Here is a 23,848-nt window from a genome sequence, read left to right as displayed (position 1 = left end):
GGCAGACTCAACAGCCTTGGTTTCTCAAATGATTGCCTCGCCTGGTTCACCAACTACTTCTCTGATAGAGTTCAGTGTGTCAAATCTGAGGGTCTGTTGTCCGGACCTCTGGCAGTCTCTATGGGGGTGCCACAGGGTTCAATTCTTGGACCGACTCTCTTCTCTGTATACATCAATGAGGTCGCTCTTGCTGCTGGTGAGTCTCTGATCCACCTCTACGCAGACGACACCATTCTGTATACTTCCGGCCCTTCTTTGGACACTGTGTTAACAACCCTCCAGGCAAGCTTCAATGCCATACAACTCTCCTTCCGTGGCCTCCAATTGCTCTTAAATACAAGTAAAACTAAATGCATGCTCTTCAACCGATCACTACCTGCACCTACCCGCCTGTCCAACATCACTACTCTGGACGGCTCTGACTTAGAATACGTGGACAACTACAAATACTTAGGTGTCTGGTTAGACTGTAAACTCTCCTTCCAGACCCATATCAAACATCTCCAATCCAAAGTTAAATCTAGAATTGGCTTCCTATTTCGCAACAAAGCATCCTTCACTCATGCTGCCAAACATACCCTTGTAAAACTGACCATCCTACCAATCCTCGACTTTGGCGATGTAATTTACAAAATAGCCTCCAATACCCTACTCAACAAATTGGATGCAGTCTATCACAGTGCAATCCGTTTTGTCACCAAAGCCCCATATACTACCCACCATTGCGACCTGTACGCTCTCGTTGGCTGGCCCTCGCTTCATACTCGTCGCCAAACCCACTGGCTCCATGTCATCTACAAGACCCTGCTAGGTAAAGTCCCCCCTTATCTCAGCTCGCTGGTCACCATAGCATCTCCCACCTGTAGCACACGCTCCAGCAGGTATATCTCTCTGGTCACCCCCAAAACCAATTCTTTCTTTGGCCGTCTCTCTTTCCAGTTCTCTGCTGCCAATGACTGGAACGAACTACAAAAATCTCTGAAACTGGAAACACTTATCTCCCTCACTAGCTTTAAGCACCAACTGTCAAAGCAGCTCACAGATTACTGCACCTGTACATAGCCCACCTATAATTTAGCCCTATCAACTACCTCTTTCCCAACTGTATTTAATTTATTTATTTATTTTGCTCCTTTGCACCCCATTATTTGTATTTCTACTTTGCACATTCTTCCATTGCAAAACTACCATTCCAGTGTTTTACTTGCTATATTGTATTTACCTTGCCACCAAGGCCTTTTTTTGCCTTTACCTCCCTTCTCACCTCATTTGCTCACATTGTATATAGACTTGTTTATACTTTATTATTGACTGTATGTTTGTTTTACTCCATGTGTAACTCTGTGTTGTTGTATCTGTCGAACTGCTTTGCTTTATCTTGGCCAGGTCGCAATTGTAAATGAGAACTTGTTCTCAACTTGCCTACCTGGTTAAATAAAGGTAAAATAAATAAATAAATAAAAATTGTTTACTCCATGTGTAACTCTGTGTTGTTGTCTGTGTCACACTGCTTTGCTATATCTTGGCCAGGTCGCAGTTGCAAATTAGAACTTGTTCTCAACTAGCCTACCTGGTTAAATAAAGGTGAAATTAAAAAAATATAGATATATAAATAAAATTGTCCGATTAATCGGTATCGGCTTTTTTTGGTGTCGGTGTTGAAAAATCATAATCGGTCGACCTCTAATTCAGAGTTATGAAGTTATGAAAACTGGTTGTTTTGCAAATGTTGAACTTATAATATGGCTACTAATACTTAGAAAGCTAAATCAAAGTCCAAGTATACAGATTTGACGATATTCTTGCAGAAAAATGTAATATGAATGTCTCCTTCCCGATTTGCCCAAATGTACCTGAGGACTTAACACAAAGTATTGTAGTTCACTCATACTTCAAATTATCCATCTGAAACTTTGCACATACACCGCTGCCATCTTGTGGACACTATCAGAATTACAACCAGAGTGCTGGATAGCATTTCAAAGATGGTGGTAGAAAAAGACTAGTTGTTTTCTTCTTTGTATTTTCTTCTACCAGATCTATTGTGTTATATTATCCTACATTCAATTCACATTTCCACAAACTTCAAAGTGTTTCCTTTCAAATGGTAACAAGAATATGCATATCCTTGCTTCAGGGCCTGAACCACAGGCAGTTAGATTTGGGTATGTCATTTAGGCAAAAATTGGGGGGAAAAGGGGCTATACCTAAGAAGTTTTAACACTTGCCCGCTTAACCCGGAAGCCAGCTGCATCAATGTGTTGAAGAAAACCCTGTTTACCAAAGTCAGCCTGCAGGCACCCGGCCCGCCACAAGGACTCGCTAGAGCGCGATGAGCCAAGTGAAGCCCCACCGGCAAAACCCTCCCCTAACCCGGACGACGCTGGGCATATTGTGCGCCGCCCTATGGGACTCCCGGTCACGGCCATTTGTGAACCAGCCTGGTATCAAACCCGGGTCTGTATTGACACCTCAAGTACTGCGATGCAGTGCTTTAGACAGCACGGCCACTCGGGAGGCCAATGCTGTGCTTTCTGATAACGCTACTAAGGGGTAATATATATAAACTGAACTGGTTGAATGGAGATTGGCCGGAAATTGCTAAGATCTGAAAACTCTAGATAACTTTTCTTCAGAACAGGTTTCATCATAGCTGTTTTTAGTGCAGAGGGAAAGTGCCTGTGAAAAGTGATTAACTAATCAATCAAATGTATTTATAAATCCCTTTTAACATCAGCCAATGTCACAAAGTGATATACAGAAACACAGCCTAAAACCCCAAACAACAAGCAACGCAGATATAGAAGCACGGTGGCTAGGAAAAACTCCCTAGAAAGGCCAGAACCTAAGAAGATACCTAGAGAGGAAACAGGATGTTCAAACGTTCATAGACAACCAACAAGGTCAGATAATAATAATAGCATGCACTTCTTCAGATATGCAATTAAAGACAGTTTTGAAGGAGGTGGTGGGGATAGGATTGAGAAGGCAGGTAGAAGGCTTAAGTTGTGAAATCACTTTCCTGAGCATGTCTGTGTCAACCAGGGAAAATAACTCCATAGTGCCTTTGCGTGGTTGTCTAGGGCTTCTCATCAGGTCTTGCTTAACATCCCTGGTCTAGGGGAAGTGAGACCGACCAGGAAGAGTAAATGCCCATCTATCATGGGTAGTGTGCACAACACTGAAATCCTCCCCAGCTTTCTGCCGCTCTGTGACCTCATTTCCAGTCGCACCGCAGACTCTGGACATGAGCTCAGAGAGAGAGGCCAGGTGTGTGTGTGTGTGTGTGTAATAACTGTCACACATCTATCAGATGTAGATGGAGAAGATAGAGATAACTAGTGAGGGAGACAGGCTGGGAGAAAGAGAGAGCTCTGCAAATTGTTTGGCTACATTTCTCAAGAGAGAGGATGAATAAGTCGATGTGCTGTTGGATGTGCCAGATTTCCACAGTCCAAAGATTCTGCAAATGTGTATGTATTTGCATAGTATGTGCATCATTCACAGCCATTGCCATATTAGGGAAAATGCAAGCAAGCAAGCAAACACACATACAGACACACACACAGCATTGTTGGTTCATGTTGGGGCTTGATCCAGGTACTGCAGGTAAGATCATGTTGTGTAACGACCTGCCTGTAATGAGCCTCTCATCTCACCCAGCAAGACTAAAGGTTGTCAACAGACACTAGTGCTATGAGGCCGCTGTCACTGACTCCCCACAATGCCACGAAATGGCGGAAACCGCTTCTTCTGATATCTCTAATATTATTCAACCGTGTGTGTGTGTGTGTGTAGGCTGTGTGTGTGTGTGTGTGTGTCAGGGGCGGCGTGAGGCTGCACGACTGACAGTTTAACATCTGCCCCAAATACAGAGGGGGCTATACTACAGTACACAGGCCCAGGGCTCCATTACATCACGTTCCAATTGTTGAGAAGAAAAAGCTTTCCGAGGTTCTAAAGCGCGTGGGAGGGAGTTGCCATTACCGAGGAGAGACGAGGATCAAATCATCAACTCCTTTTCTATACCCCTGTACCCCCCTCCCCTCGTTATGTCGCATCGCTGTTATGTCGCATCGCTGTAGTAGGCTACAGCAGACGTCGGTTGATCCAAATGAATTATATCTGATCAGCGGATGTTGTCGCGTGCATGGCCGTTAACGATGGTTCGAGGACGCCAACCACACACAGACATACACACAGTCGGTAAGGTGAAGAGAGACTGTCGTTAACTGGGGATGGGTCAGGTGCTCGAGACGCCGTGTCTCATTCATACAGTCTCCATTTTATCACGAACACACACTCAATCAACACACACACTCTCTTTACCCGTAGCGCTGACAGGTCTATCTCATCCAGGCTCCGGGCAGGGGAGTCGCTAGCCATGATTCTCTCTCAAAATGGAAGCTTCCTCTCCGATCATTTACTGAGAAGAGAAACCCTCTCTCCCCTCCAGCCGTTATAGTCCCCCGTTAGATCCCCGTTAGGCGTCCATTAATACTATTCCACAATGGGTAATATAATCCGTTTTTCCGTTTGATCCCGGTGGGAATACGGCTCGAGACCCCGAGGTGATCCAGGTACTACATGCTTTATACCGGCCCCCTGCACGGGTGAATGGTGAAAACTCACACACACTCCACGAGAGAGCAGTGAGCACATTCGCATACACACTGAGAGAGCAAAGCAAAGCGCCCGAAACAGTGTAGTCTCGCGCTCCCCGGGAGTGGCCAAGCAGCGGGCGGTTCTCCTGGAAACAGGGACGCCCACAATGTCACACACGCGCACGCACACTTGGTGTGAGTGAGAGAGAAAAAATACTCGATCCAAGGTTAGGTTAAGTGTTATTGTATCTTCAGGCTAATGTGCCATAAAACGAAGAATGTCTTTATGTTCTATAAGTACTTAATGACCTGCTGCATCTCTTCACATGGTAGCCTAGGGCATCATCATCACTGTGTATCATCATCACCATCACACACACCATCTTCATCAAGATCATCCTAAATAGTAGTAACAGCATCACAATCTGCATCATCATCATCGTCAATCAACTGTGTCTTGTTTGCTTAAGTCTGTATTCTCAATTCCTGACTGTAAATCGAATTCTAGTCCTAAATAACCACAATAATGTTTGGCCAAAAACGCTTTGTTCATTGCTGTGCAGGAATAAAGCAGCATTAACTGTGAGCAGGTCTTTCTTTATGAAAAATGACTTTCCTATGATAAACTGAATGGAATATCCTGCTACATGAACTAGATAGATGTTCACTGGCATCCTCTGGTGGAGAGAAGAACAGCAGGAGAGGAAAGTGGGACAAGAGAGAATGGAGAGTGAGAGAGAGAGAGAGAGAGAGAAAGAGAAAGAGAAAGAGATAAAGAAAGAAAGAAAGAAAGAAAGAGAGGAGAGAGAGAGAGGGAGAGAGAAATAGAGAGAGAGAGAGAAAGAAAGAGAGGCTGAGAGGAGAGAGAGAGAGAGAGAGAGAGAAAGAAAGAGAGGCAGAGAGGAGAGGGAGAGAGAGAGAGAGAAGAGGCCACAAATAGAGCTGAGAGTAAAAGGGTGAAATAGAGAGTGGATGAGTGAGAAATGTTGGGACTTAGATGCAAAGCAGAGATAAGATGTTAAAGAGAGTGGTTGAACAAGATCCTCCTGAGAGGAACAGTCAGTGCACTGTCAGTTTTCAGTCACACACACACACACACACACACACACACACACACACACACACACACACGGAGAGAAATATTTCCAGCATTCCAGAGGAGTGACTGTATCAGGTGTGTCTGTGAGTGTGTGTATGTATGAGTCCATTTCTGTCTTAATCTGTCAGGAGCTGCAAATATGGGCATAGCTGGGTCATGTAGAATTCTTGTTGGAGTGAGGGCTTAGCAGGAAATCCATATGGGCATAGTAATTAGGGGGAGGGAGAGAGTGGTATATAAGAAAATTTAAAGGGAGTTTCAGGTACACAATATCAATGTCTACCGCTATAGAGTAAATTGTTACAGTTTGCTCTGGAGTCCATTATCATGTTATTTTATTTATTTATTTAGATTCTGTATACCTGTGTAGTAAATAAAATGTATAAACAATAAATAATTAGTAGAGTAAGAAACAGATGAAGGACAGGAGGAGAACAAGAGGGGAGAATAGAGAAAGAGACAGGGTATGGGATTTGAAGCCATGCTTGGCTAGCAATCGCCCCACACAGCAGATCAGAAGTCCATTTAATCACCTCCCATGATTAGAAATGACAGTAAAACCTGACCCTAGATCTGTGGTTGTTAAGGGTAAATGTGTCTGTGTGACATCTTTTATACTGTATATTCATTTCTAGTCAGAGTTATGTAATCCAGAGCATTAATTCAGAAACCAATGCTTAATCTGTCAAACTGGGCCAGCTAGACCAGAGGGGGAGAGGGACCGTGAAAGAGATGAGAGCTGATTGTCTATTAGCACCTGTGAAGAATAACGCCAACTAATGTAAAATAAAGCGGCTCTCCAGTTGGGCTGGTCTGTGACTCACCGACAACTTTCCCAGTCAGAGGAACAAGGCAACCTCACAGAGAAATTACACACAAGAAGGAACTTTATTTCCAGAGGGCATATGAGATGGACGTGGTTCGCATGTTGACGTTTATTGTCATGAATCTTGCGCTGGAGGCAGAACTGGGCGATTTCTGCTAGCCGGGCCAGCTGCAAAGTCAAAATTTAAGGTTAATGTTAGCAGTGTGGTTAAGAATACGGTTAAGTTTAAAATCAGATTTTATGACTGTGGCTGTGCCAGCTAGTGACCACTCTGCAGAGCTGCCTCCAGAACAAGATTCATGACAATAACTGCCAACCTACAAAGAGTGATATGAATGAAAATACTATACATAATAAACATAGCATGGCAATGCATGGTTAACCAGATACGATAGTGGAAGAGCAATAATAATATGGACTGTATAAAGTGATAGTGGCATAAGCAAAGGGCTGTATAAGACAAAGCCCAACGACTTTGTACAGTTACAGAGATTGTAACTGTACAAAGTAAATGCACAAGTTACAAAAGTAGCACCAACTCACTTCTGTCTACTCACCCCATCACACATGTCCACTTGGAGAGAGACTGAGGCAGATCTGACCTGAGCAGGCAAGAAGACTATCAGGTGTCCAGCCCCCTACCAACCACCTGACCCCAGCAACCTATCAGTGGCCTGGTCACAGAGGTCTGAGTTTGGGGAGACAGTTTATGACCCGCTAGTCTCTCTAGCCCTGTAAGGGGATTTTTTTAATATATATAAAAAAATTCACCATTGTTTAACCAGGTAGGCTAGTTGAGAACAAGTTCTCGTTTACAACTATGACCTGGCCAAGATAAAGCAAAGCAGTTTGACACAAACAACAACACAGAGTTACACAAGGAATAAACAAACATACAGTCAATAATACAGTAGAAAAAGTATATATACAGTGTGTGCAAATGAGGTAAGATAGGTGAGGTAAGGAAATAAATAAGCCATGGTGGCAAAGCAATTACAATATACCATTAAACACTGGAGTCATAGATGTGCAGAAGATGAATGTGCAAGTAGAGATGATGGGGTGCAAAGGAGCAAGATAAATAAATAAATACAATATGGGGATGAGGTAGTTGTATAGGCTATTTACAGGTGGGCTATGTACAGGTGCAGTGATCTGTGAGCTGCTCTGACAGCTGGTGCTTAAAGATAGTGAGGGAGATATGTCTCCAGCTTCAGTGATTTTTGCAGTTCGTTCCAGTCATTGGCAGCAGAGAACTGAAAGGAAAGGCGGCCAAATCAGGAATTGGCTTTGGGGGTAACCAGTGAGATATACCTGCTCGAGTGCGTGCTTCGGGTGGGTGTTGCTATGGTGACCAGTGAGCTGAGACAAGGAGGGGCTTTACTTAGAAAATACTTGTATATGACCTGGAGCCAGTGGGTTTGGCGACGAGTATGAAGCGAGGGCCAGCCAATGAGAGCGTACAGGTCACAGTGGTGGGTAGTATATGGGGCTTTGGTGACAAAACGGATGGCACTGTGATAGACTGCATCCAATTTGTTGAGTAGAGTGTTGGAGGCTATTTTGTAGATGACATTGCCGAAGTCGAGGATCGGTAGGATGGTCAGTTTTAGGAGGGTATATTTGGCAGCATGAGTGAAGGATGCTTTGTTGCTAAATAGGAAGCCGATTCTAGATTTAATTTTGGATTGGAGATGCTTAATGTGAGTCTGGAAGGAGAGTTTACAGTCTAGCCAGACATCTAGGTATTTGTAGTTGTCCACATATTCTAAGTCAGAACCGTCCAGAATAGTGAAGAGTAGTTGAAGAGCATGAATTTAGTTTTACATGCATTTAAAAGCAGTTGGAGGCCACGGAAAGAGAGTTGTATGGCATTGAAGCTCGTCTGGAGGTTAATCAACACAGTGTCCAAAGAAGGGCCAGAAATATACAGAATGGTGTCGTCTGCGTAGAGGTGGATCAGAGAATCACCAGCAGCAAGAGCGACATCATTGATGTTTACAGAGAAGAAAGTTGGCCCGAGAATTGAACCCTGTGGCACCCCCATAGAAACTGCCAGAGGTCCGGACAACAGGCCCTCCGATTTGACACACTGAACTCTATCAGAGAAGTAGTTGGTGAACCAGGCGAGGCAGTCATTTGAGAAACCAAGGCTGTTGAGTCTGCCGATAAGAATATGATGACTGACAGAGTCGAAAGCCTTGGCCAGGTCGATGAATACGGCTGCACAGTAATGTCTCTTATCGATCAATGGTGGTTGTGATATCATTTAGGACCTTGAGCGTGGCTGAGATGCACCCATGACCAGCTCTGAAACCAGATTGCATTGCAGAGAAGGCAGTGGCGGTTCTAGACCATTTCAACTGGGGGGGCCAAGCTGGGGCCAGTTGTACTGTTAGAGGGGCCAGTTACATTAGACGTTATTGTTGTCATTGTTTTCTGCATTGCAGGCATTAGCAGGCAAAAGACCATGTTCATAATCATCATCGTTGCCACTGTCTAATAACGGATGTAAAAAAAGAACGATAGCAAAAATTAGTTTCATACTCCACATTTAGGGGGCCCCCCCCCAAAAAAAAACGCCACTGGGTTAAGGTACGGTGGGATTCAAAATGGTCGGTAATCTGTTTGTTGCCTTGGCATTCGAAGAACTTAGAAAGGCAGGGTAGGATAGATATAGGTCTGTAGCAGTTTGGGTCTGGAGTGTCTCCCCCTTGAAGAGGGGGATGATCGCGGCAGCTTTCCAATCTTTGGGAATCTCAGACGATACTAAAGAGAGGTTAAACAGGCTAGTAATAGGGGTTGCAACAATTTCGGCAGATCATTTTAGAAAGAGAGGGTCCAGATTGTCTAGCCCGACTAATTTGTAAGGGTCCAGATTTTGCAGCTCTTTCAGAACATCAGCTATCTGGATTTGGGTGAAGGAGAAATGGGGAGGCTTGGGCAAGTTGCTGTGGGGGGTGCAGGGCAGTTGACCGGGGTAGGGGTAGCCAGGTGGAAAGCATGGCCAGCCGTAGAAAAGTGCTTATTGAAATTCTCAATTATAGTGGATTTATCGGTGGTGACAATGTTTCCTAGCCTCAGTGCAGTGGGCAGCTGGGAGGAGGTGATCTTATTCTCCATGGACTTTACAGTGTCCCAGAACGTTTTCAGTTTGTGTTTCAGGATGCAAATTTCTGTTTGAAAAAGCTAGCCTTTACTTTCCTAACTTCCCTGAAAAGTTGCATATCACGGGGGCTATTCGATGCTAATGCAGTACGCCACAGGATGTTTTTGTGCTGGTCAAGAGCAGTCAGGGCTATATCCATTCCTGGTTCTAATTTTTTTTTGAATGGGGCATGCTATTTAAGATGGTGAGGAAGGCACTTTTAAAGAATAACCAGGCATCCTCTATGGGTAGAGTGAGGTGTGACATAGGATAACAGAGGGACAGGGCCACCAGCAGTGGAAATTCTCTAAGAGATGAGGGCTGATTATAAAGGCTTTATCAGGTTAAGTTGAATTGTTAGCCCCTGTGAAAACAGACAGGGCTCCTCATTGCAATGTTTTGCCTCTGGCCAGGTCATTATCATTGGGCTCCCGAGTGGCCCAGCGGTCTAAGGCACTGCATCTCAGTGCTGGAAGCGTCACTACAGACCTTGGTTCGATCCCATGCTGTATCACACCCGGCCGTGATCGGAAGTCCCACAATTGGCCGAGCGTTGTCCGGGTTAAGAGAAGGTTTGGCCGGGGCAGGCAGTCGTTGTCCGGGTTAAGAGAAGTTTTGGCCGGGGCAGGCAGTCGTTGTCCGGGTTAAGAGGAGGTTTGGCCGGGGCAGGCAGTCGTTGTCCGGGTTAAGAGAAGGTTTGGCCGGGGCAGGCAGTCGTTGTCCGGGTTAAGAGAAGGTTTGGCCAGGGCAGGCAGTCGTTGTAAAATAATAATTTGTTCTTAACTGACTTGCCCAGTGAAATAGAGGTTACATAAATGAAAATTGTCTCAGACTAATTTGGTTGTATTATAAATAAGACACACCAGGACACTGAGAAAAAAACTGAAATGTTTAATAGTTAATATTCATTTCATCAACGCACAAATAATTAAATCCGTGAATTATCAGTATTTGGGTTTTCCTACAAGACACAATCAGTCTGTGCAAAAAGTGCAATTTCTAGAAACAGTGAAAGGTAGAGTGAAAGAGAAATGTCCTAAAGAGGAACAACGACAGGACAGAGAAAATAAATGAGAAGGAACAGAGAGAAAAGGACAGTGACAGAGAAAGGGGGACAGAGCATCGTTGATACATTCTGATATGAGACCGTTGGGACTTCCTCCCATGGAGACCTCTTATCTCTGACAGAACTGTTACAGTCAGTAAAGTAAGAAGATAACTTAATTTTGGTATAATGACCACAGTCCAGCCATTTACTAGGAAGCAAACGGTAAGCATATCAGTTAGCTACCAGGGTTGGGCTCAATTCAAAGTAAACTACAAATCAATTATCGGGAAAAAAATAGCATTTATTTTCAAGGACTTCTCAAACTGAAAAGAAGCAGCTATTTATTTCAATTTTATTTTAATACAAAATCACTTCCTGAACTGACTGTCTTCAATTAGAATTAAGACCAACCTTGCTACTGTAGCTACATGCCGGGTGTAGCTAAAAATGGACTGACTCTAGCTAGCATGCTAATGATTGCATGGACTGGTAGCTAACATGACAAGTTACCAGCAACACACAGCAGACTGACTTGTTTTCATGCTAATGGATACGTGCAGTGACAAGCTAGCATGCTAACAGCTACGTGCAGCATCATACAACATTCCAAGATGGAATACAATGTCCCTTTGTGTTTTGCTATTGTAGGGTGTCTATCCCTCTAGAGACCTAAAGGCACACTAGTAGAAACAGTGATCCTTAAGGTCATAGTCTGAAATCCACAGAATGAATATGAGGAATGTAAGAGAAGGCATACTGCATTAACATTACCGTATCAATAATTGGCACTTGTGTTGAGTTCATGTGATTTCATTTTGGTGTTAAGGGCAGGGCTTTAAGATTTCACCTGCACACTGTGACTGCAAGGGCACAGAGCTCTCTCTCACCCCCCCCCCCCCTCCCCCCTCCCTTTCTAACAGTCTCTGATATCACACTCTCCTTTTTTTCTCCCTCGTCTTTTTTTTGTCTTACATTATTCTAAGGCCTTAGTATGTTTTCATAGAAACATCACGCAGAGGAGTCTGAGCTGCGTTCTCCAGCCCTCACGGCGATCCATAGTGTTAGTAAACAGTACAGAACAGTTACAGAGCAGTCCGTTACATTCCCTTAAACTACACAGACAGGTATGTGTAAGGTCACACAGTTAATCACTCCATTGTCCTCACCTCCTCCTTTGTTATCTTCTTTTTAATGTAAACGTGAAGGTGCTGTCTGCTTTTCAGACACACTCCAGAGTGGAATGACCTCATCACTCCAGACACTGGTAGAGTTCTCTGGTATTGAATGTGGAGTGTGTGTGTGTAAAGTCTCTGGTCTCAGTCTCAGGTCCAAACCTCCATGGGGACCATGGACTCCTTGGAGCCGATGGGAGGAAGTAGATTCTGCTCAGATAGGAAGTAGAGCGGAAATTGGACCAGGAAGCCACGGATCTTCTTCAGCTCCTCATGAGCGCGTGCAGAATCCTCCCTCTCCAACCCCGGCTTGGCCAGATAGCCTTCCAGTTCCAGAATGTTCCTGACATCACTGGAGGGAAGGCACCGGAACACCTGGGGGGGAAAGAGGGAGAAGTTCAACTCTGTACTCTCTGTGATAGCATAGTAGCATTATGACATAATACTGACGGGGTTGGTTCTAATGTTGCATGTTAGTGTTTGTGTACCTTCTGGTAGATGGAGTGTTTTTGTGTGTCTGTTAGCTACCTTCTGATAGATAGTGGCGTTGCGAGCACAGGTGGTCATCCAAATCTCCTTGTAGAAGTGATCACTGAGAGGGTCAGACACGTCTATAGACAGATCAGTATGGGCCCCTAGGATAGTCCTGATGGAAGGCGGGAGAGAGGGATGGAGGGAGTGATGGGAGAGAGAAGGGAAAAAGTCTCAGTATTAAAGAGAAGAGTTGATTCCTCGTGAGGTCGTAAGTCAAAGCACTTGAAGGCTCACACACAGACACACACCTGAAGCACTCTAGACGTAGTGCCAGTGCATAGCGACCGGCCTGGTACTCCTGTCCATCCATCACCGCGGTAACGGTCTCCGAGTCTTCGACGATCACCGCCACCTCGCTGTCACGCTTCCCCAACATGCTGCGGTCGTTGATGTTGGCCGAACCTACAACACACACAGAGGAAGTGTTAGGTGTGTGTGTGGGTCCTTTGTGTCTGTCATTAGGACTTTCTCAAGCTCTTCTTTGGCGATGAGTTGGTGGATGGATGGATGGATGCAGTAATAACACTGACCAGCAGATGGTAATGTAAAGCTTAGGTTACAGACGTACATTAATCCAAATTTGCACACAGAAATCAAATACAATTTTATTGGTCACATACAGTTGAAGTCGGAAGTGTACATACACCTTAGCCAAATACATTTAAACTCAGTTTTTCACATTTACTGACATTTAATCAGAGTAAAAATTCCCTGTCTTAGGTCAGTTAGGATCACCACTTCATTTTGAGAATATGAAATGTCAGAATAATAGTAGAGAGAATTATTTATTTCAAATTTTATTTCTTTCATCACATTCCCAGTGGGTCAGAAGTTTACATACACTCAATTAGTATTTGTTAGCATTGCCTTTAAATTGTTTAACTTGGGTCAAATGTTTTGGGTAGCCTTCCACAAGCTTCCCACAATCAGTTGAGTGAATTTTGGCCCTTTCCTCCTGACAGAGCTGGTGTAACTGAGTCAGGTTTGTAGGCCTCCTTGCTCACACACACTTTTTCAGTTCTGCCCATAAATGTTGTCATGACTCTCTTGATCAGGTCAGGTTACAGGAGACCCCAACCCTACAGATTATCTCTCAACCACAAGAGGAGAGAGCTGTGGGTCTGAAGACATGGGGGGGGGGGGGGGGGGGGGGGGTTTATGGCCCCACGCCCCTTGTAAATCTCAGGCCACAGACAAATTCCTTTGTCCTGTCACTATGGAGAACCAACCTCAGAACATTAAACATGAAATAAAGAGACTTTGGAACAATGGTTTCCGTCAGCCACAATGCTGGTCATGACGATAGATGGAATATGAAAATATGTGTCATTTTTCTTCTGTTATTAAAAGGTTAATAGATGACGTTATTACAAAAACATTGGATTGTGAAGGGTTTTCCTAATATATGTTTGATGTTTACACATTGTACGTTGTATGGAAAATATCCAAATCAAAGAGAATGTTTTGGGGAAGATGAAATGTTAAGTTAGTTGTCTAAAATGGGATTTGAGAAAACCTAACCCTTGCCTCATTAACTTGGTACGCCCAGAGAATTGCCCTAAAGGCGGTTATGCCCACTTCTGACCCAAGGGTATAAAATTTGTGAGTATAGAATTTACGACAAGACTACATGACCCCAGCTGCAGCAGGGTCTGAAAAGTCAAACCAACACAGAACGCAACGCAAGTTTGAGGACAAAGAAATCCTTTTCTACCCAAGCTACGGATGAGTAGCTGTGTCTAAGCGGGTGAATTCAAGTCGAACCACCTAGCCTCCATCTCCCATCGAATCGTGGTATCTAAAGGGTTTCATTCCTATGCTGTGAGCTCTGAGCTACAGAGCTGCCTGTCCTCAGAAGACCCCTTCCAGAGAAAGGGGTGAGGTAACAGACTCCTAAGCCACAAAGGACACGAATACCGGGAGGACGAGCAATGAGGCGCACAGGAGCAGTGCAGAACGGTCCACACAGAGAATCCCCGGAGATCATCACCACAGTAATTACATCATTATATATTCTGACCCATGAGGGCGGCGGTTTGAGGCAAGGCTACGGTTAGAATAGCATAGCTGACAAATTCACCCAAATGTATATTTCTCTTGTGTACTTTTTCTCTTTCTTTTGAAATTCCCATTGTGGGTAACACGCGCCATAGTGTGTTGGCCCGTTATACTAAGTTCTAATCAATAGCCTATAAATGTGTTTTGTCTATGTGTATCTTTTATCATCATTTTAGCTTTTTAGTAAATAAATATTCAAATAAAATTGGTGTGACTCGAATTCATTAGTGGGCCCCGGGTCCGTGAAGATTCAAGGGCTATACGACGTTCAGATTATGAAACTAATAGAGGCAACTGGTTAATTAGCGGCTGTTGTAAAATCGATATTCTAATATTCTTTGAGTTAATTTGGGAAATAGAAACTCAATAAAAACTAGTTTTCCCATGGTGCCCCAGGTTAATGAGTTAATAATTGCTTGATTCAGTTAGTCACTGCTCCAATACAATCCAATACAATACAACGTCACGACAATGTTCTATAGGATGGAGGTCAGGGCTTTGTGATGGCCACTCCAATACCTTGACTTTATTGTCATTAAGCAATTTTGCCACAACTTTGGAAGTATGCTTGGGGACATTGTCCATTTGGAAGACCCATTTGCGACCAAGCTTTAACTTCTTGACTGATGTCCTGAGATGTTGCTTCAATATATACACATACTTTTACTTCCTCGGGATGCCATCGATTTTGTGAAGTGCACCAGTCCCTCCTGCAGCAAAGCACCCCCACAACATGATCCTGCCACCCCCGTGCTTCACGGTTGGGATGGTGTTCTTCGGCTTGCAAGCATCCCCCTTTTTCAACCAAACATAACGATGGTCATTATGGCCAAACAGTTCTATTTTTGTCTCATCAGACCAGAGAATATTTATCCAAAAAGTACAATCTTTGTCCCCATGTGCAGTTACAAACCGTATTCTGGCTTTTTTAATGGCGGTTTTGGAGCAGTGGCTTCTTCCTTGCTGAGCGGCCTTTCAGGTTATGTCGATATAGGACTCATTTTACTGTGGATGTAGATACTTTTGTACCTGTTTCCTCCAGCATCTTCACAAGGCCCTTTGCTGTTGTTCTGGGATTGATTTGCACTTTTCACACCAAAGTACGTTGATCTCTAGTAAACAGAACGCGTCTCCTTCCCGAGCGGTATGACGGCTGCGTGATCCCATGGTGTTTATTCTTCCTTACTATTGTTTGTACAGATGAACCTGGTACCTTCAGGTGTTTGGAAATTGCTCCCAAGGATGAACCAGACTTGTGGAGGTCTACAATTTTTTTCTGAGGTCTTGGCTGATTTAAATTTTAAAAATCCCATGATGTCAAGCAAAGAGGCACTGAGTTTGAAGGTAGGCCTTGAAACACATCCACAGGTACACCTCCAATTGACTCAAATGATGTCAATTAGCCTATCAGGAGTTTCTAAAGCCATGACATCATTTTCTAGAATTTTCCAAGCTGTTTAAAGGCACAGTCAACTTAGTGTATGTAAACTTCTGGCCCACTAGAATTGTGATACAGTGAATTCTAAGTGAAATAATCTGTCTGTAAACAATTGTTGGAAAAATTACTTGTGTCATGCACAAAGTAGATGTCTTAACCGACTTGCCAAAACGATATAGTTTGTTAACAAGAAATTTGTGGAGTGGTTGAAAAACGAGTTTTAATGACTCCAAGATAAGTGTTTGTAAACTTCCGACTTCAACTGTATTTTGCAGATATTATCGCAAGTGTAGCGAAATGCTTATGTTTCTAGCTCCAACAGTGCAATAATACCTAACAATACAAAACAATACACACAAATCCAAACCTACCCACCTATGATGACGGTGTTGTCGTCTGCGATGAGCATCTTGCTGTGGACGTAGACGAGCTCTGTGACCAGGCGTCCCTCCAGTTCAGCATGGGTCCTCAGACCACAGAACGAGATGTAGTTCATCCACTGCTCGTCCACTGAAACACACACACACAACCAGTCCACTGAAACACACACACAGAACCAGTCCACTGAAACACACACACAGAACCAGTCCACTGAAACACACACACAGAACCAGTCCACTGAAACACACACACACAACCAGTCCACTGAAACACACACACACAACCAGTCCACTGAAACACACACACAGAACCAGTCCACTGAAACACACACACAGAACCAGTCCACTGAAACACACACACAACCAGTCCACTGAAACACACACACAACCAGTCCACTGAAACACACACACAACCAGGCCACTGAAACACACACAGAACTAGTCCACTGAAACACACACACAGAACCAGTCCAATGAAACACACACAGAACCAGTCCAATGAAACACACACAGAACTAGTCCACTGAAACACACACACAGAACCAGTCCAATGAAACACACACAGAACCAGTCCAATGAAACACACACAGAACCATAAATAAAAGCAGAACCAGGAACCATAAGGAGACATGTCTAATGTTAATCAAAGAGTAGGTCTGTGTTCTCCTCGGTGCGTGTGCTATTATTATTATTTTTTAAATGTAACCTTTATTTAACTAGGCAAGTAAGTTAAGACAAATTCTTATTTACAATGGCAGCCTACCCCGGCCAAACCCAGATGACGCTGGTCCAATTGTGCACCGCCCTATGGGACTCCCAATCACGGCCAGGTGTGATAAAGCCTGGATTCGAACCAGGGACTGTAAAGGCCTCTTGCACTGAGATGGTGTGTGTTAAACTATGATTGGCTGTTTGTACTGGTCAGTATGACGCCACTCTGGTGAAGAGGGTAGCCTAACTGTGTAATGTGGAAACTGGCATGAACTTCCCGTCACCCTTGTGTGTGCGCGCACACACACACACACACACACACACACACACACACACACACACACACACACACACACACACACACACACACACACACACACACACACACACACACACACACACACACACACACACACACACACACACACACACACACACACACACACACACACACACACACACACACACACACACACACACACACACACACACACACAAACTTACTTTCTCTCTTCAGCTGAGATATGATGGAACAATCTCCTCTGTTCATGGTTCTACAGAGAGTGAGAGAATGTTAACTCCAGTACCTGCCACTTCTAGATTGATGAGTCACAGGAACAGGGAGGGATGTGTAGACAGCCTAGCCAGTGTGTGATGTAGTGTTTCCACAAGGATACTAATTTGACCCATAAAGTCCATCTCCATGGGTGGAGTACACACACAGACACTTTACTGCTGTGGTTGTAAAGTAAAGGCAGGTCTTCTCAGTGTCTACTGTGTGTAAACAGAGGTAGATATAAACCATTTAACTGGCCTCCCAAGTGCCATCCCAAGCCTCCTCTGGCCACAGCCTTCTGAATCCCCTTATATTACAGCAGAGATACATTACACAGACAGACATGTCTAATTTGATGGCGTGCCGCTCACACACCTGTAGTTGTAGTGCATGACAGCCTGAATGGCACTGCCTCCTCCGGTGTTGATGTCTCCTTCAAAGCCGGGCAACAAGGGGGTCACTACGTACACTCTGAACTTCTTACCCTCCCTAAAAGGACACACACACAGTTTATTTCCCCCCCCCGGAGAAAGATGTGACCTTAAACAGTGGGAACATCCTCATGAAAGCTGCTGTTGCCAAACCTAACAGTTGCCATGTGGAGCTGGTTATTCTCAATGAGTGTGTTTCTACTGTACGTGTCATATCGTGTGTGTGTACATATGTGTGTGTACAGTACCAGTCAAAAGGTTGGACACACCAACTCATTCAAGGGTTTTTCTCTATTTTGACTATTTTCTACATAATAGTGAAGACATCAAAACTATGAAATAACACGTGTAGTAACCAGAAAAAACAACAAATCAAAATATATTTGAGATTTGAGATTCTTCAAAGTAGCCACCCTTTTCACTGATGACAGCTTTGCACACACTTGGCATTCTCTCAACCAGCTTCATGAGGTAGTCACCTGGAATGCATTTAAATTCACAGGTGTGCCTTCTTAAAAGTTAATTTGTGGAATTTCTTTCTTTCTTAATGCGTTTGAGCCAATCAGTTGTGTTGTGACAAGGTAGTGGTGGTATACAGAATATAACCATATTTGGTAAAAGACCAAGTCCATATTATGGCAAGAACAGCTCGAAATAAGCAAAGAGAAACGACAGTATCATTACTTTAAGACATGAAGGTCAGTCAATACGCAAAATTTCAAGAACTTTGAACGTTTCTTCAAGTCCAGTCACAAAAACCATCAAGCACTATGATGAAACTGGCTCTCATGAGGACCGCCACAGGAATGGAAGACCCAGAGTTACCTCTGCTGCAGAGGATAAGTTCATTAGAGTTACCAGCCTCAGAAATTGCAGCCCAAATAAATGCTTCACAGAGTTCACGTAACAAACACATCTCAACAATCAACTGTTCAGAGGAGACTGAATCAGGCCTTCATGGTCGATTTGCTGCACAGAAACCACTACACAAAGGACACAAATAATAAGAAGAGACTTGCTTGGGCCAAGAAACACAAGAAACGGCCATTAGACCGGTGGAAATCTGTCCTTTGGTCTGATGGGTCCAAATCTGAGCTTTTTGGTTCCAACCACCGTATCTTTGTGAGACGCAGAGTAGGTGAACGGATGATGTGTGGTTCCCACCGTGAAGCAAGGAGGAGGTGGTGTGATGGTGCTTTGCTTAGAATTCAAGGCACACTTAACCAGCATGGCTACCACAGCATTATGCAGGGGTAGGCCATCTCATGTGGTTTGCTCTTAGTGAGACTATCATTTGTTTTTTTTAACAGCACAATGACCCAACACACATCCAGGCTGTGTAAGGGCTATTTGACAAAGGAGGAGAGCGATGGAGTGCTGCATCAGATGACCTGGCCTCCACAATCAACCGACCTCAACACAATTGAGATGGTTTGGGATGTTGGACCGCAGAGTGAAGGAAAAGCAGCCAACAAGAGCTCAGCATATGTGGGAACTCCTTAAAAAAAAGCATTCCAGGTGAAGCTAGAGAGCCAAGAGTGTGCAAAGCTGTCATCAAGGCAAAGGGTGGCTACTTTGAAGAACCTCAAATATATTTTGATTGGTTTAACAGTTTTTTGGTTACTACATGATTCCATATGTGTTTTGTCATAGTTTTGATGCCTTCACTATTATTCTACAATGTAGAAATTTTGAGTAGGTGTGTCCAAACTTTTGACTGGTACTGCACATGTGTGCATGTTTGTGTGTGTGGAGAGGGGCAGGTTACTTGTATGCTTGGATGATGCGTTCAGCGATGGCGTCTCCTATCTTGTTGAAGACATGTCTGTTATCAGTACAGCTGATGAAGAACTGGTTCTGAGAAACAGCAGGACATAGAAGCATGTTACACTACGTAACGCCTATGTAGTGTTATGTAATGTACTGTATATGTACAACAGTACCTCTATGTAGATGTAGTGTTGGCTGTTCTTGATAGCGTGGACGTAGGCGTTGTGGATGGATTCTTCATGGTACTTTATACCAGCTGACCAGTCGGATGCTGAGCGCAGGATCTGACAGTGGACACAGAGTGGAGTGGAAATGTGCAGTTGGATATTCAAGCCATAAAACTTGTGTGTGTAGGATGGTGCGCGTGTTAGTGTGTGTTTACCTGTACTTTTGCAGGGATGCAGTTGGGGACCTGGTATCTGATCTCTCCTGCGGTAGTGTGAGACTTGGGCAGGAGGTACGGGTAGGAGAGAGAACGATACTTTGGCTTCATTATCTAGAGCCAGATAGAGAAACAGACAAAGAGGAAGTGAAATGGGGGATGCAAGACAGAGAGAGAAATGTTCAGTTACCAAAATGCTGTTCTTGTACAGAAATTGTGAAGGAGACAGACATGTTACCTCTGACTCTTATTGACATCACTGTGACCTGTGTCTGACCTTGCAGAAGTTCCAGCGCTGGATGAAGTGTCTGGCCACATCCCTGGCAGCCTTCCCATGAACCACAGAGGCGATGTCATGCCACGGCATCCTGGGGTGGGTGTGTCTGTCAATGAAGTCTGGCGAGACGGGATACAGTGATGTACAGGTGTTTATGACCAGGTTCAAGTGTGTGTTCAGGTGATGTGCTTACCGTCAAAGGGCTTGTCCAGTTGGATCCAGTCTTTGTATACGAAGTTGCAGTAGTCTTTCCCATGCCAGAACCTTGTATCTCCAACCAACTCTCCTACTCCTCCTATTCCTGTTTGCATGCTACGCACCGTCTCTAAAGGCCAGACACAGACACATAGAAGTTAAACATCAAGCGTATAGGGCCAGGAGGTTTTCCTGACTCTGATCTGACCAGGAAAAATGTTTCCCTGCACCTCCCAAAACCAGCAGCAGGGGGCAGTGGAAATCAGAAGGGGAAAGGGAAAGGTGGATACCTAGTCAGTTGTTCAACTGAATGCCTTCAACAGGTACCCTAGTGGTTAGAGCGTTGGGCCAGTAACCGAAAGGTTGGTGGATCGAATACCTGACCTGACAAGGTAAACATCTGTTGTTCTGCCCCTGAGCAAGGCAGTTAACCCACTTTTCCAGGGGCGACAAAGACGTAAGGCGTCCCCCAGCACGTCTCTGATTCAGAGGGATTGGGTTAAATGCGGAAGACACATTTCAGTTGAAATCAGAAGAGACTCCAAGGAGAGAGAGGTTGGTTACTATAAGTAGTTAGTTTCAAGGTTTAAATTAGTTTTATAAGGATTTGTTTCCTCAATGCATTAAACAAACAGTGGACAGAAAGACAGTTGAGAGTCAAAATAGTCCCCGGAAGGACGGACGGACGCACACAGAGAGAGAGAGAACACACCCCACACCCAGACACACACACACACACAGAGAGAGAGAGAGAGAGAGAACACCCCACACCCAGACAGCCATGACACAGAGTCACAGTCCATCCTGTTTCAGACAGATATGTCAGCTCATTTACCAGCAGCAGCGGTCTTGTCTGAGTCTAGCTAAACAGTTGAGTACTATTGTGCCCAGTTGAACAACATTCACAGTAGTAAAAACATAGTGATCTGAGGAAAACATCTGAACATTCCCAGGCATAACCACAACCAGAAGTTGTGTGTGTGCAAGCTGCAGTAAGCTGCCATTTTAAGGGATAATATGTCTGGGTGGGTCTTTGCCTCCTCCACATTCCTTGAAATTCTTCCGCCATAAAAACACACTGCAGAGGGCCTAGTCTGCAACATGGGGGATGCTTATTGACCTTGTACAAACAAAGTCTTGACATGAGCACAGACACTCATGCCACGCCACACGGTGCAGAAAGACCTGGGGCCTCATTTATAAACATTGCCACACAAAATAGGCCCCAAAACATGCGTGCACCAGTTTTCACGCAAAAGTCGGCCTTTATATAAACTGAAATTTATGTTAGAATGTGCTTATTATCCTCCCGTAAATTTCAGACCATGTGTACGCACAGTTTCTAATGGTTCAAGTATTGCATTGCAAATAGGCAACAGTAGACTAGCCTTGTGTAGGAATATATGTCACGACTTCCGCCGAAGTCGGCTCCTCTCCTTGTTTGGGCGGCGTTCAGCGGTCGACGTCACCGGCTTTCTAGCCATCGCCGCTCCATTTTCCATGTATCCATTTGTTTTGTCTTGTTCCCTGCACACCTGGTATTCATTCCCAAATCACACTACATGTATTTATTACTCTGTTCCCCCTCATGTTCTTGTGTGAGATTGTTTTGTGTCTATTTTGATGCGCTATACTGGTATGCGTTTATTCCGAGTTTTATTTCACGAGATATGTTTATTTGTTTGTACATATTATTGTGACTGTTTGCGCGTTTGCACTTTTGCCAATTGGCTGGAGGTTTGGACGCAGTGGCGTCCGTCTGTTGGTTTCTCCTGCCTAAATAAAGTGTGTGCCTGTTCACACCTCTCTGCTCTCCTGCACCTGACTCTGCTCTCAGTACGCACATCATTGACAATATAGGACAGTCTTATTTAGAACAAAAAAAACAAGTAGCTAAATATAATAAGATGCACTCATTTGCCATTAGTTAGAAGAGCAAAAATCTATTTATTTGTATCTTTGCATTCTAAAATCATTTGAAATAATCATCTATTGTTTATTTAATTTCCACAATCATTGCAGACTAAAACTTTGTCTGACTGGGATGTTTTTATACTCGCTACATCTGAAATAGCCTGTAGGCCTACAACAAGGTAGGATAGGCTACCATTCTTCCCATCTCTCTTAATTGGACCCACTTCACAGTAGTAAATAAACAGATAGGCTTTGTAAGTACTTAGCTCTATGCGGACCGATGGTCCACCTTTCCCATTGACGTTTGTAGACTATGTCTGAATATTGTAGCCTAATGTAACATTTATTGAGTAAATAATATTTCAATTATAAACATAATAGCCTACATAATACATAGATATATACATACCATAGCAGAATAAATTCCTCACCTTTTCTGGCATGAGTTCATATTCCTGAAGTAGCCATGCAATAACTTAACATGCACATCTCTCATTATGCCTAATAGATAGGCTATTGTACTTTCAGGTTATTGCTCTCTGCATCCGAATGGGAGCACGTTTTATAACATAGAGCTTTACAGGTGAACAGACAGTTGATATTTAGCATTGAAGTGTGTTAACTACCACTGTAGGTAGGCCCACTGTAGTTTACTTTTTTTTTTTCCTGAGTAGACAATGTTTCAGAATTCGCCGGCAGTGCAGCATATTTAGGTTCGGGAAAAGGTCAAATGCAAAACATTAGTGAATTAAACCGATCTGTTTACAGGTCCACAACAATGTTCAATAGCTTGTCTTCCAGACACGGTCAGATACAGCAAATGTCACCGCGAAAGAAAACATTCTGCCAAAATCTCCAAAGACATTGATCAAGTTCGCCATTGCTTTTTCCTTTAGATACGGTCTTGGCCTAATTACAATAATTACAAAGTATACAGCAAATAAGGGCGTTGTCACCATAATAGATGAGGGTTTTCAGGCAGAGTTATAATGCTTGTTTATACACGCAGTTTCTGCAGGTCTGATTTATAATGGGAAACTTGCCTATTTATGGCAAGCATGCGCCAAGTTGATCAATCTCAATATTTTGGTGCATGCTCAGTCTACAGATATTTCATATAAAATTTACACAACGGTTATAAATGAGGCCCCTGAGATATTTGCACTCTTTCAGAGAGACACACGTGATGAACACTGCAAAGCACACTGGGTGATGAGTTTAGCAGCGGGACAGTTGAAGCCCCGATCCCACAGCGCATCTTCCAATCAGAGACTCACTCACCAGCCTGTGCCAACCCAATGGGAG

At 43.9% G+C, this 23,848-nt stretch overlaps 2 protein-coding genes across 35 annotated transcripts in view; both read right to left on the bottom strand.

The window, feature by feature from the left end:
* Positions 1-4,915, bottom strand: part of LOC110536565 (TRAF2 and NCK-interacting protein kinase) — a 65,320-nt gene extending 60,405 nt beyond the window's left edge. For 22 of the 29 annotated variants that reach the window (XM_036935061.2, XM_090189577.1, XM_090189578.1 and 19 more), the window contains exon 1: positions 4,330-4,770. In XM_036935061.2, the coding sequence (XP_036790956.2) occupies positions 4,330-4,386 (57 nt within the window). In that variant the 5' untranslated portion in view covers positions 4,387-4,770. Of the gene's footprint in view, positions 1-4,329 lie in introns of all 29 variants that reach the window. The other 7 variants (XM_090189574.1, XM_090189581.1, XM_036935070.2 and 4 more) reach the window with 2 other exon arrangements.
* A 5,637-nt stretch (positions 4,916-10,552) lies between these two features.
* The window catches only part of LOC110535397 (phospholipase D1), a 30,806-nt gene continuing 17,510 nt past the window's right edge, over positions 10,553-23,848 (bottom strand). For 3 of the 6 annotated variants that reach the window (XM_021620378.3, XM_021620377.3, XM_090189603.1), the window contains 11 exons: positions 20,628-20,759; positions 20,435-20,553; positions 20,158-20,271; positions 19,949-20,059; positions 19,774-19,862; positions 17,950-18,063; positions 17,523-17,572; positions 16,303-16,437; positions 12,680-12,833; positions 12,426-12,543; positions 10,553-12,272 (listed from right to left, as the gene is read on the bottom strand). In XM_021620378.3, coding sequence (XP_021476053.1) covers positions 12,048-12,272; positions 12,426-12,543; positions 12,680-12,833; positions 16,303-16,437; positions 17,523-17,572; positions 17,950-18,063; positions 19,774-19,862; positions 19,949-20,059; positions 20,158-20,271; positions 20,435-20,553; positions 20,628-20,759 — 1,361 coding nt within the window. In that variant the 3' untranslated portion in view covers positions 10,553-12,047. Of the gene's footprint in view, positions 12,273-12,425; positions 12,544-12,679; positions 12,834-16,298; positions 16,438-17,522; positions 17,573-17,949; positions 18,064-19,773; positions 19,863-19,948; positions 20,060-20,157; positions 20,272-20,434; positions 20,760-23,848 lie in introns of those variants that run through there. The other 3 variants (XR_005034587.2, XR_016484407.1, XM_090189604.1) reach the window with 2 other exon arrangements.

This window comes from Oncorhynchus mykiss, chromosome 11 (genome assembly GCF_057628025.1).
Source record: "Oncorhynchus mykiss isolate SJ-2025 chromosome 11, ASM5762802v1, whole genome shotgun sequence".
Classification (NCBI taxonomy): Eukaryota; Metazoa; Chordata; class Actinopteri; order Salmoniformes; family Salmonidae; genus Oncorhynchus; species Oncorhynchus mykiss.
Note: the sequence above shows the minus strand (reverse complement) of the source record. Positions and strands in the feature narration are given on the sequence as shown.